At 44.7% G+C, this 13,601-nt stretch overlaps 1 protein-coding gene across 3 annotated transcripts in view; it reads left to right on the forward strand.

Annotated features, from left to right (window-relative positions):
* ATP9A (ATPase phospholipid transporting 9A (putative)) overlaps window positions 1–13,601 on the forward strand; it is a 129,531-nt gene that overhangs the window by 35,853 nt on the left and 80,077 nt on the right. For all 3 annotated transcript variants that reach the window (XM_055300463.1, XM_055300474.1, XM_055300485.1), the window contains exon 4: window positions 3,214–3,322. In XM_055300463.1, the coding sequence (XP_055156438.1) occupies window positions 3,214–3,322 (109 nt within the window). The remainder of the gene's footprint in view (window positions 1–3,213; window positions 3,323–13,601) is intronic.

Genomic DNA, 13,601 nt, shown 5'->3' on the forward strand with positions numbered 1-13,601 from the left:
GCGCTACTGCAGGTGCAGACCTGGACCAGGGCAGCTGCCAGACCCAACAGAAACTTGCGAGTTTTATATGAAATACCCCAATTTTATTTGAGTTTTTTAGTTCCCCTGTTCACTACATACCTATACAGAGTCAAACCCTAAGTGACTTATTTTTAAAAAGTTAGTCTCTATATAAAATACAGTTTATCCTGTTGCCTTTTATTGGTTACCTTTTTGAAGTATAGTTATTTGAAAGGTAATCCATTCACGTGATGCATGAAACATAAAAACATCCCTAGTGAAAGTGTCCCTCCTGTCTAGTCCAGGTGGGCTGGAGCACGTGCTGGGCACTGGGGTGGCCTAGAGGACCCCCCAACCCCTTCTAAGTCAGAGGGCCCGGCCCTAGCTCCTGCCTATGTCTTCCCCTGAAATGATGTTTGGAGTGAAGCCCGGCCTTCATCACACACAGTCATTGTGTCCCCTGGCACCTCTGCCATGGGCCTGGCTCCCGGCTGACTCACCTGTTTTCCCCGGAACTGTGGCCACAGGCAGGTTGACAGCAGCCTCCGGAGGCCCTGAGGTCTGTGACTGTGCACCTGTATCTCTTCTACAGCTAGCTTTTCCTGCAAATGTTTAGGACTGCGAGGGGCTGTGGGTCTTATTGTTTTGCCTCTTCCCAGGGGCTGCAGAGAAGGTTTGGGGTCAGAGAGAAAGCATGGCATCTACTTCTAGGTGACCACAGCTGATTTCCCCCTAAATTTTTCTGTGCAGAGTCAGTTTCCAGTTCTGGACAAGAACATGTTTTAAAATGTCTCCGCCGCAAAAGGCTTCTCGTTTCAATCCCAGGCTATCAACAGGTGCAGTGGTCCTGAATGAGGGCTGAGGGCCGCGTGGCTTAGGTGTGGTTCCTGACTACACTTTGAGAAATCCTGTAGTTTGAACCTCAGTTTTCTCATCTGTAAAACAGGGATGAGCACTTCTACTTCCTTGGCTTGTTGGAAGAATTAAATGAAATACTGCAAATGGGATGCCTCCTGTTGCTTCCAAAGGACAGAGAATTCTCAGGAAATACTCTCATTTGAATTTTAGAATTCTGGTGCTAGTGACATTGTTAATTGGGTGAAGATTTAGCTTTTGATAATTTTTTTCTTGATACTGATGTATTAGAGGGAGAAACTCCTCAGTTTCTGAAATAATCCATAAGATTGTTTGTAGGAGGACCAAATAATCTAGATTTTTTTTTTCTGTTATTATGCACAGATACTACGTTTGCAATGTAGTGGGTGTTGACATTTGACAACACCCATGGAAACAGCACCTCAGTCAAAATACTGAACATTTCCATTAGGCTAGTTCCCTAGTGCCTCCTTCCAGTCACCCCCTCCTGAACCAGAGGCAACTACTTTTCTGACTTCTAGCTCACAGATTTGTTTTGCTGTGGCGAATCTATGTTTGATGTACAACTTTATAAAAGGAGGCTTAGCACCTTCAGATTTGCTTGTCTGGGCGCTCTCCCTGCCTCTGATTCCTTTACAGGCTCAGACAACCCCAGTCATTAAGGACCTCTGAAGTTGCATAGTTGGAATTTATTTCTGGACTATATTTGCATCTCTTTGTGAAAGCATTTTCTAGCCTAAGGGATGGCATGTCCTCTGGGATTAATAGGAACTGTGTATTTGTTGGGGGAGATTTGGGGGAGTCAATATGATAATTTAGGAGACGGTATTTATTTGCAGCAGGGAGGTTAGCTGCTCCTGTCTTTGTGTGAGCACACACTTTCCATTAACATCAATGGGACTTAGCTTGGCCCACGCAGAGAGAAATAGAAACTGGAACATTTGAAAAAACAAACAGCAAACACCTGGGTTCTGGCCCAGAACAACAAAAGGGCAGCGTGGGAGGGGTAGGGGTTCTGCACACTGGGTCTGTGCTCTCCCAGAACAGGTTTACTCTCCCCCTGGTCTGGTGATGCTTTTATTCTGAAGTGTACCAGTTTGGGTCTGGCCGCAGCCAGTACTTTACATCTGATTGGAAACAGGAGTAATCCTTGATTGTAAAGATGAATGAGCCCTTAGAGGAGTTTCACAAAGCCGGCACATCTCTGGCTAGATTTACATAAGAGATTTAAAGTCCTTTGAATCGAAGTTAATATATTTCACGGAGTAAACAGTATGAAAATGAAACGCTCAAAGAATCACCGCTGCTAACCTTCAGGGTGATGGCGCTTGCCGCATTTTTTTCAAAAAGGACTTTAAAAGGAGATGACAAGGCTATTTTGTAAGAAAAATGAATGAGCGTTCTTGCCTTTATTGACACGAGAGTGGAAATCTGGATGGAAAGAGATTCTTGTTACGGCTGACTCATACACCAGTCCCCCACGTTTTATGAGTTGGGGTGCCTGGCCTGGGAAAGGTCGGGCCGTTTCAAATGTTCTTTTTATTAGTGGCTGCATATGCAATTAATACTCCAGTGTGTTTTCTTTATAAGTATTAAAACATTACAGAGAAGACTGAAGTCCCGTCTGGCCCCTTCCTGCCCCTGGGTCTCTTCCTCGCAAAGGAATCTAGCCACGAGTTGAGGAGATTGGGCACCTTCGCCGACGTGTAGGGTGGCTGCCCCGCGCGTGCTTGCCCGGCGTCCTGTTGTGTTGTGAAAAGCTGATCTGCCTCCTTGGCAGGTCGGTGCGGGGGACAGACCTCGTTCCCTGAACTGTCTCCTGGTGTTCCATCTTAGTGGCTAGTAGGTTTTCCAAGTTTCTCTGGATGCACAACAGTGTGGTTGGCAGGAGCGGGGACTCTGGAGCCAGCTTCTTCCGGGCCTGTCACTTGGGAGCTTCACGTCCTTGGGCAAGATGATCTAACCTTTCGGTGCTTCCGAGGCTCTGGCTCAGCAGGCAGGAACGTAGGGTCGAGGCGATGTAGCACACTGCCAAGGACGCCCCGCACGTGCCTCGCGAGGCAAGCATGTTAGCGGGCACCGTCACCCTGCCGTTGCCTGTGGACGGGCCACCCTTCTCCTCTCCGAAACCGTGTGGCAGTGCTGAACAGGGACGCCCTTGCAGAGGTGTGTCAGGGTGCAGGAGGGGTCGGAGAAGTGGGCTTGCTGGCGCGCTGGGGGCGATCGCAGGCCCTGCCCTGCCGCCCTCCTGTGCGGCCTCTGGCCTCTTCTGTCCCCGGCACCAGAAGAGGAAGGTCGCTTTCAGCAGGGCTCACCCTCTCCCCTCTCTCTCCACAGGGCTTCGTGCTGGCTGTCACCGTCATCCGGGAGGCAGTGGAGGAGATCCGATGCTACGTGCGCGACAGGGAGGTCAACTGTCAGGTCTACAGCCGGCTCACGGCGAGAGGTCAGCCTCCCCGCTCCCCCAGGGCCACCTCCTGCCGCCTGGCCTGGGCCCCAGGGTTGCAGCTCCATCACGGGCCGCTGACAGTCAGGGAGCAGAGTTCTAGGCCCCGGAGCCAGTGGGTGTGTGGACACTGCGGGGTGGGACAGTCACTCAGTTGCTTGCACCCGGGAGGCCACCATGTGCCTGGGGCCCAGAGGCCTCTGTCCCCCAGGCTGCCACGGTCTTTCGTAGAGCTGGGCCTGTCGTTGGCTTACTTGTGCGGCGTCAACCTGGAATTAAATTTTGTTCGTTGGGCATCCTCTTCTGGCTAACCCTGTCCCGTTGCTGTCCCTGGGCTGACTGAGGAGGGAAGGAGGCAGCTCCTCTCATGCAGACGCTGCAAAATCTGTCTGATAAGCTTTAAAAGATATTCTTTCTGCATCACAAAATCTAATGCTACAACTTTGCGACGTTAGTTTTTAAATAGGCACCAGATTTGTATAAACACTGTATCTGTGAAGATTTCCTTGAAAGGCATTGTATAAATCCTGAAAATTAAGGTGGAGAGTGTATATAGTAAGACCCAGAGAGAAGCAACTTGATAGTCTTTAATTGTTGAATCCCTTGCAAGATGCCTGCATTTTAAATCGGTTGGAATTAAAAAAAAAAAAAACCAATACTCCATTAAAAACCCACAAGGCAATGCCGCCAATGTTGACTTCTTGTTTCAACTACAGATTCTATAGGAGATTACCTGTAAGGATGTGTTCAGAAATGAGAGCATGTTACCTAAATTTCCCAAAGATGACTGATCCCATTCAGTGATTAGTCATGTTTTAGGAAGCAGCAGAGATGGAGAAAAGCTGTGCTTTACCTTCAGGACATTAAGAATTCTGGAAAAGATGAGATAGATGTCTCAGGGAGGGTGTATCTGAGTCAAGTGTGAATTGCTTTCCCATGCTTTAGTCTTCCCAAGAAGGCGTCCACACATGATTTCAGGGTTTTGCATAGAGTTTTCCTTCTAGGAACAATGTCAGAGGAAAATGTTTTAGTCTCAAAAAAAAAAAAAAAAAAAAAAAAAAGTCCTCAGAAGGCATGAAAGTATTTTGGTTTAGTATGTTTAAATAATTTTTGTTTATTTATTAATCTGTGTTTAAATAGACTTTTGTAGTTGGTTTTAGCATTTTGCAAGTCTCTGGGAGAGGTAGGGGATGTAGAGTTGGTATAAAAATGCTTTATTATTGCTAAACTACTGTATTTAGGACATTTTGCTATGTAAAGAAAGAAAACTCAGCATAATCTTTGCAAAGGCAGGTGGCTTGGGCTTTCCACGTGGGTAATCAGAAGACCCCTCTGGAGGGTGTTTTTTGTGGTTCGTGTATATTAAATCCTCCCTTAATAACATATTCTGACTATAACATTTAAAATGCTAGGCAACCGACAAAAGCCCCTTTCGAGAGGGTACGGTGGATCTCTTTAGAGGGATTCCATTCATTCATCTATCCAGGCTCCAAACCTTCTTTGGTTCTTTTCATATTGCAATTGCTTTTCCCGTGAATGATTTTTCTGCCCTCCCCTGCAGACCCCCTTCTCAGCTCCTGCTTTATCTTCACTCAGTTCTTGGAAAGATCCTAAGGAGAATTGGCAGATGGCTCCAGCATTAAAAACTTGTCTTCCTTTGTTGGTCTCCTTTTGTGGCCGGTGGTTTCCATTGTCATGCCAATGCAACAGTAGGGGAAACCGAGCAGAGTTCTGAATATTAACCCAGCCCCTGCTCGACCATTTGTTCTGAAAGCCCCAAAAAAGCACTGAAGAAACTGTCAACTCAGAAAGTGATGGAGGTGAGTTTAGTTATTTGATACATTTTAGGGGGTGGGGAAGGGCGAGAGAAGGAAGCCCCAACTAGAAGATTTCAGAGAGAGGAGGAGAAAGAAGCCTTTTTGACCTCACTGTTTAATTATTTACTAATTTTCTCCAGTGAGGCTTTTCACCAAGGTCTTCCTTTACTAAGTTTCAATGCAAAATGAAACAAATATACGTATGTATGTCCACACAGGACTGTTTCCTTTTTTAAGACTAGTATTTTAGAGTTCAGAAACCTTTAGAAGCCAAGATACCAAGTCCCGATCACTAGGTTACAGGCTACAATATTAACCTGCCTTCTGCATCATTTCCTGATTAATAATAGCAGTACTTGTGCTGATATAGTTTTTAAAAGTTGGGGGGTAATAATTTCTAACTAGGAAAAAAAAGGTTAAAAAACCATGTGGTGAACTCCCACATGCTCTTCTATCCATTGTTAACATTTTGCCACGTTTGCCTTTTAATATTCTCTCTCTCATTAGAGAATTAAGTTACAGACATTATTTCCTTTATCCCTAAATACTTCAGTTCTTAATTGCTAATAGGGTATTTCTCTCACATAACACAGTACAATTATCAAAATCAGGAGATGCAACATTGGTACATTACTATTACTCTAATCTGCAGTCTTTACTCAAAATTTACGATTTGTTCCTGAAATGTCCTGGTTTTTTTTTTTTGTTTGTTTGGCCCTTGCCCCCTCCAGTGCCTAAAATATCTTGTTTTAAACAGCATTTTTTTTTTCCTGGTGCAGAAATCAGTACAGGTTTGCCAGTGGCATTTAATTGTCCTTGTTCCTTGATCTCCTCGGTTTTCTTTGATACGACATTGACATTTTGAAAAGGACTGGCCAGTTTCAGGAAGGTTGCTTTGTAGCTTGTTCCTCAATTTGTGTTTGTCTGATTTGTGAAAATTAGATTCATGACAAGAATTTAATGTGGTTTTAGGAAAGCCAATGGCACAGATTCTTGTTGGGACTTTGCCAGAGTTTTAGAGGCATTATGGTAATCAAATTGAAAAAATTTCAAACTTTGAGAAAAAAGTAGATTCTAAACAACTAAAAACCCCGAAAGTAGGGTACTCATCACTGTGAGGAAAAATAGTTGATACTTTTTTGGGGTTTTTTGGTTAGTTGCTACTTCCATTTAGATCATCTTATTTCATTCAAATAATTTGTTGTCTAAAAAAACCACATGAGGGATCCCTGGGTGGCGCAGCGGTTTGGCGCCTGCCTTTGGCCCAGGGCGCGATCCTGGAGACCCGGGATCGAATCCCACGTCGGGCTCCCGATGTATGGAGCCTGCTTCTCCCTCTGCCTGTGTCTCTGCCTCTCTCTCTCTCTGTGACTATCATAAATAAATAAAAAATCAAAAAAAAATTAAAAAAAAATTTAAAAAAAATAAAAAATAAAAAAAACCACATGAATTAGATTAATTTTTAATATCCTTGTCACAGTTTAATAAGAAATATTTGTTTTTTTAATAAGAAATATTTGAAGTATTTTAATACCTCATGTCAAAATGACCTTTTATTCATTTTCTTAAGAATTTTTTTGACTACCACCTGTCTCAAGTTTATGATCAGCTTCCATATTATAGAGATAAACACAGGGCTGGGGATTCTGGGAATTCATAATTTAGTGAAGTATCTAGATATTTATTTATTTATTTTTAAAGATTTTATTTATTTATTCATGAGAGAGAGAGAGGCAGAGACACAGACAGGGAGAAGCAGGCTCCACAATCCCAGGTCTCCAGGATCACGCCCTGGGATAAAGGCGGCGCTAAACCACTGAGCCACCCAGGCTGCCTATATCTAGACATTTAAATAGATAATTTAAAAATGCAACTAATAATTTTACATTAGGGGTGGGAGTGGGGTGGTTCTTACAGAGAGTGTCCCCTTTCTTGATCACTGTATACCTTGTTCTCAGCACAGTGCCTGGCAGTTGAAGAAAGTGGTTTTGAGCCTGTGCTCTGCCTGGATTCACGAGTCCTGCTTCCACCTGCACCCTGCTCTGTGGGCAGGTCCTTAACCTGTCAGTAAATTGGACATAATAATAGTGCCTACCTTTTGAGAGTTGCTCTCTATATAACTCTTATATGAAAGAATGTAACACTGTGCCTGGGAGCTGCTGTATGCTCAAAAAAGGCAATGGCGATGGTATTGTAGCAGGGGTCCATTAAATGTTGATGGATTTGAATAAATGAAGTATGAGCCAGTGGTCATGGGAGGTTATGGGACCCCGTCAGAGAGGAGCTGATACATCTCAAAAGAAGTGATCTCATCTTAAATCTTGCAGGGTGGAAGAGGGCAGGACTAGCTATGTGTTTGTGGTGGTCAATGCAAAATGAGTATATGGGACCCTTGTTCAAAAATTAAGAATTCAAGATGGCAGCAGGCGAGCATGAAACCAAGTACAGGAGCCTTCTGAGCATGGGGCCCCGTGCTAGTACCCAGATCACACATGCATGAAGTGGCTCTGGTGAAGAGTCTTCCAGTGACAGGTGTGATGGCTGGGAATGTGGATCGCATACGCCTGATTCTGGTTCTATCTTGCTCTTCCCATTTAGGCCATATTTCCTGAGTCTCCTTCTTGGGAGAACAGAGGAGAAGACCATGTAGGCAATGATGGGCCTGACACTGTGGGAAAGTTCATTCTATGGTCTAGGAATCTCTGTACAAGGGCATGCTACAGGGAGTAGATGGCGTTGGAAGTATTTGAAAAATTCTGTCAAAATTGGAAAACCATAGAAAAAAATGAAAGATTACCCACCGTAAGCCAGCTATAGATGCTGGACAAGGTCTAGTGTGTAAGTTCTTAAATAGCCATGTGGAGGTGGCTTTTACAGATGGAAAGTGAGAGGGCTCAGGAAGGTGCCTCATCTCAGCTCGGTAAGGGTGGGTCTGTGACTCGAACCTTGGCTTATCTGAGTGCACATCCTAAGCCTTTAGGTCCAGGCACCTACGATGTGCCAGGAGTTGGAATATCTCACCAATATCTATGATGTTCAGCCTTAGCACATATGCTACAGGAGGGGTTTTAGATTTAAATTATTTTAAAACATATTTCTGAGTCCAAAGGAATCTATTAATCCAGTATCCTCATTTTTTTTTTTTTTAAGATTTATTGATTTAGTAGAAGGGAGAGTAGGGGCAGGGGCAGAGGGAGAGAATCTCAAGCAGACTCCCTGCTGAGCATGGAGCCCAACCGGGTTTGATATCAGGACCAGCGGGATGACGAGCTGAGCTGAGCCTAAATCAGGAGTCAGATGCTTAACAGACTGAGCCACCCAGGCGTCCCAAGCATCCTTTCTGGGATGGACAAACTTATTTTTAGACAAAGTTGTTGAAAGCTCAGTAGGGATCATGCTTTCAGATAAATAAGCGTCCCCTCTCCTTCTCCTTGAAATCCACATTTGTAACATGATTAGAGAACGGTGGGAGGTTCTTAGGAGTTTTATAGGGCTGTCTTCTCTGGCAGCATTCAGAGGTACTAGAAATACCAAAGTCAAAGAAGACAGGGTGTTTTTTTTTTTTTTTAAGATTTTATTTATTCACTCATGAGAGACACAAAGAGAGGCAGAGAGAGAAGCAGGCTTCCCACAGGGAGCCCAATGCGGCACTTGATTCCAGGACCCCAGGGCCAAGACCTGAGCCAAAGGCAAACACTCAACCAGCCACCCAGGTGCCCCAGATGACAGGGTTCTTGACGTGGGAGCAGACCCAGCAAAACGTCTGATTACTGGCAGAGATTGGGGTTGAATGAGCAAGGAATAATTAGTAAATGGATTGTTTCTCTTTCTGTGTGCCTTGCCCAAACCAGAAGTTTAATTCTGAGGCTGGAGGGGTTTGCCCGGATTATCACAGGTGGTGAGGGCAGTCGGATTTGCATTTTCACCAGAGGAATTCCGAGGGTCTTCTAACCAGGAATGTTTTCCCAGACTAACCTGTGATCCTGGGCTAAACGAGGCACGCAGATAATTAGCTTTGAAAGAAAGTGCAAACAGAGGTACAATTAGCACAAGTGCTGGTGCTTCTTTCCTGCTGGGGACATCTGGACACATCGAGAGCCACAAGTCATAAGCTGAAGGTCTCCATGAAATGGAGAGAATCCCTCCCATCTTCAGTTTTGGAGTACGATGTGGTGTTGATGTGGTGTTAACGACCAGCTGGTATCTGTCTTTTTTCTCAGGTAGTTGTCCATCTTTCCAGGTGCTCTGCTCACCCTTTCCCAGGTACAGAATAACCTCAGGACCTCACCTCCTCTTAAGAGTGCTATCTTTTTTTTTTTTTTTTCCAATTTAATTCAAGATCTATTTTTGGACTATTATTTAAGATTGCGGTTCATATGACTGAATTTTGAGGTCAAAGGATGTAGGTGTTTTTCTCTTTGGCAGTTTTATCCCGTTGGAGTTTATCAGGAGAAAGTAGGCTAGTGTAGGAAAATTGCATGTGTTCATTAATGGGGCAGTGTTTAGCTCGTGCGTTAACTAAATTGAAATTCTGTATTCTTAAACATAAGTACCATTTGTGTTGTCAAAGTGAGAGAACACTAAGATATGTTTTATACTTTTTTATTTTATTTATTTTTTAAGTTTTATTTTATTTGTTTTAAGTTTCAGATATTTATTTATTTATTAATTTATTTTTTTTAAAGATTTATTTATTTATGATAGACATAGAGAGAGAGGCAGAGACACAGGAGGAGGGAGAAACAGGCTCCATGCCGGGAACCCAACGTGGGACTCGATCCCGGGACTGCAGGATCGCGCCCTGGGCCAAAGGCAGGCACTAAACCACTGAGCCACCCAGGGATCCCCCAGTTTCAGATATTTATTAATCAGTGTCAACCCCAAGACAGTACACCAACATGGTTTAGGCATTTAGAGGGAAAATATTTCCTGGGTAAGTGGAAAATCGTGCAGCTGGCTTCCGGAAAACCTTCCTTCTAAGCATCTTTAGAGTGAAGCATTTCATTTAGGAGTCTGGGCCCTCTTCAGTTTGCTGTAATCGACATTCACCAAGTAGAACTTATATTGATCACTGGGACCCCCAGTTCCAGACTTCTGGGATATTCCCAACTGACTTCCCTTCCCAACTGACATCTGGATTGAACAGTGCCAGGTGCGAGACATACAGTGCTGCTGTAGTACCATAGTACCTCCCGCTCCAGTAAATGCAAAGAGGGGGATCACACTCTTAGACTCCTGGGCCCCCATCAAGGACCTGGGGTGACTTGGTTGCAGCTGAGGCCTCTGGGCTGGAAGAAAAGGTCAAATCTGTAAGGTGCCCAATACTAAGCTGTCCCTGGCCTGATGGGACGTCCTTGTTTTCTTTTTTTTTTCTTTTTTTTTTTTTAGAGAAGAGAAATACAGTGATGGTCTTTTTTGCTATTAACTGCATTAAAAGTACTACAAAAGTCCTTTGCCAAGGAACTCAAAGATGGTTCAGGAAGTGGAGAATTCCTCTGCCCAAACTTCTCATTAGATTAAGAATTAAGATTAAGATTAAGATTCATTAAGATTAAGAGCATTCAGGGATCCCTGGGTGGCTCAGCAGTTGAGTGACTGCCTTTAGCCCAGGGCGTGATCCTGGAGTCCCAGGATCAAGTCCCACATCAGGCTCCTTGCAGGGAGCCTGCTTCTCCCTCTGCCTATGTCTCTGCCTCTGCCTCTGTCTCTCTGTGTCTCTCACGAATAAATAAATAAAATCTTAAAAAAAAAAAAAAAGAGATTCAGAGCATTCGTTTTTACAAGTCTCCTTTAAGACAGATCTTGCCAGACATTTTCTCACACGTTCTCCGACAGAGGCAAAGTTGTTTCAGACTCATACATTTCTTTGTTTTTTCAAAGTACTCAGTTTCACTTTATTACAAATCGTTGGTGAACTGATCTATTCATTAAAAAACAAAAAACAAAAAACAAAACAAAAAAACTCCCAGAACCTCTGAAAACAATCTCACGTGCACATCGCACTGTTATCTTTCCCAGAAGGTATTCCCTGCCCCACCGCCGGGGTGTGGGTCTGTTTCTTCATTATTGGGCACCAGAAGCAGGGAGGACCATTTATATATTTATTTTAAAAGCCTCTGTTGGGTATAAACTTGTTACATTTAAGCCTCAGCCTTTCTTTTTTAAGTTCCCCCTATTTTAAACAAAAGCGCCAGGAAGCGGCCGTGGAATTTATAATAATACTTTTCAACCCTTTGCCTGTTTTCAAATAAGTCTTTTCTTAGGCTCTGGGGAATGCAGACAAGTCTCTTGGAATATGAAAATTTCAACTTTAAACCTATGAACTCTGCTGGGTCTGCAGAGGCGTTTTAATGTCAACCCCAGGAAATGTACACACGCTGTAGAATTTACAACTCATCACTGTCACAGAGTGTGAGCTCAAGAGTAATCCATTAACCAGGGTTGGTGCATAGAGATTGCTGCTCAAGCTCTCCAGAAGCAATCAATGTCCTGCATGCACGATGAAAAATAGAAGTAGGGCTGGAGGTGTTTGGGGTCAAAACAGAGGCCCACACATACTAGTGCCCGGAATTTATTTTTAAAAATTCTCTTTTTTTTTTTTTGCGGGCTGTTCCGCCGTTTGACTGAATTGTCATTTGCTTGTTTCGACTCAAGGGAAACATCTGGTTTCTCCCTGCAATGTAGACAAACTGCTCTTATTCTGAAGCTGTCATCCATGAAAAGCATGGTTTGGGCTCAATAGCTTTGCTTATGAAAGGCTTGGGGTCCATCTCTACAGAAATAAACAGCTCTTGTAATTGGAATTTTGTTCCCTGTTATAAACTCTGGCTCAGAGGTGACTCGGGTAAAGTGTCGAAAGCCGAAAGGGATAAATTTATTTTATAGAAGGCATTTAATGATTTAGGATGTGGCCAGCAGACAGTTTTCCACTTAACCTCTGTAAAAATCTCTTAGCCAACTTCTGTAAAGTTTCTGCAAATGTATCTGAAAATCCCAGAGGCTGGAGGTGGGAGGCTGGGTGTTAGAGGAAGCAGAAGAGAAGAGCGGTCTGGGGAGAGGGAAGTGCTGTGGCGTCCAGTTCTCGGAAGGGGGCCAGGTTTTCCTGTGCACCGTGTACTGAAGATGTTCCTGGGTGTTTCGACTTTTGTTCAGGGGCAGCTATGTCATTTGTGGGACCCCGTGCAAGGGCCCCTTGTTGAAAAGTTATTAAGAATTTTAAGAGGACAACGGGCCATTCACCCGAGGGGGGTGCCCGTGGTGAATACACAGGTCGCTCACCCAGGGGGGCTACCTCTCCTTCCACCTTAGGAACCTCAAGGAAGGTGAAAGGAAGAAAGGAAGAAGAGGGGCTTGGGAAGCGTGTCTGCTGACTTCTCAGTGGGGTGTTGGGAGAGTATTTTCTTCCAGTTGGAGGATGGGCAGTAGGGGACCGTCCTCTCTTTAGAGATGGGTGATACTCGCTGGAGATGTGCTGTTTCTGTTAGGTAGACGAGGAGCTCTGCCAGAGAGCATCAGCATCTTGCTCTTTCTTTTGCAAGAAGTCTGTAGAAAATTCAGAATTGGCGGTTAATGTAAGTTTAGACATGTGTTTGGAGCCCTCTCTGCAATCTGAAGTGTTTTTCATTCAGCGACTTCATCCCAGCCCCTGAAATGCCGTCGTGAGTCAGGCTCCCTTTGTCCCCTTTTTCTCCCGCTTCCCTCCACCACCCTGGCCCCGGCAACCTGGCCACCACGAGGGCCTTTACTCACACGGTCCACAGCCGACCGTGGTACCTGGCGGAAAGCCCAGTCGACGGTGGAACAGCTGTACTGGTATCTGCTTTCCCTTCTCTTTTCTTCCTGCCACTTTTTCTGCTTTTCGCTCTTCTGGTTTTATGTGTGTTCCTCATTCGGAACCCCCACGGACACACACTGACCAGGTGTCCTGCACCTAGGCCTGAACCGCATGTTTTCGATCGCCAGCAAATGGCACAGTGGGCAGGGGGATCCAAGTTTATGGTCAGGGCTGTGCGGTGAGCTCCATAGAGCGGGAGAGTCTGAGGATCCCCCTTTGTTGAAGCTGCAGGATCCCCCCACCCCCACCCCAATACCCATATGCTAACAAGGGAGCCATGGCTAGGAAATCAAGGGGCCTCTAGGCCTTGTGGCTCCCACCGCCCTCTTCCCCGAGACGGAGCCTGCTGCCTGAGACAGTTACAGTAGGAGAGCTTGTGTGAGGGATCGGCCTGCTGGCCCTAGTCAGGATCTGCTCTGCAAGCACAGCGGATTAAAAGGGGTTTTTGTTGAGGTAGAGCAGATGGACGGGGGAGGCAGAGTTCACATTAACTGATCATAAATCAGGACTCCGCGGTACAAGGGAAAGATCTGGGTCTGGTCACTGAGAAGTTTGAGCTAATTTAATTTATTATTCTTTTTTTTCTTATTAGAAGAGCACCTCATGCTAATAATAATAATAATAAAAA

Source organism: Nyctereutes procyonoides, unplaced genomic scaffold (genome assembly GCF_905146905.1).
Source record: "Nyctereutes procyonoides isolate TBG_1078 unplaced genomic scaffold, NYPRO_anot_genome, whole genome shotgun sequence".
Classification (NCBI taxonomy): Eukaryota; Metazoa; Chordata; class Mammalia; order Carnivora; family Canidae; genus Nyctereutes; species Nyctereutes procyonoides.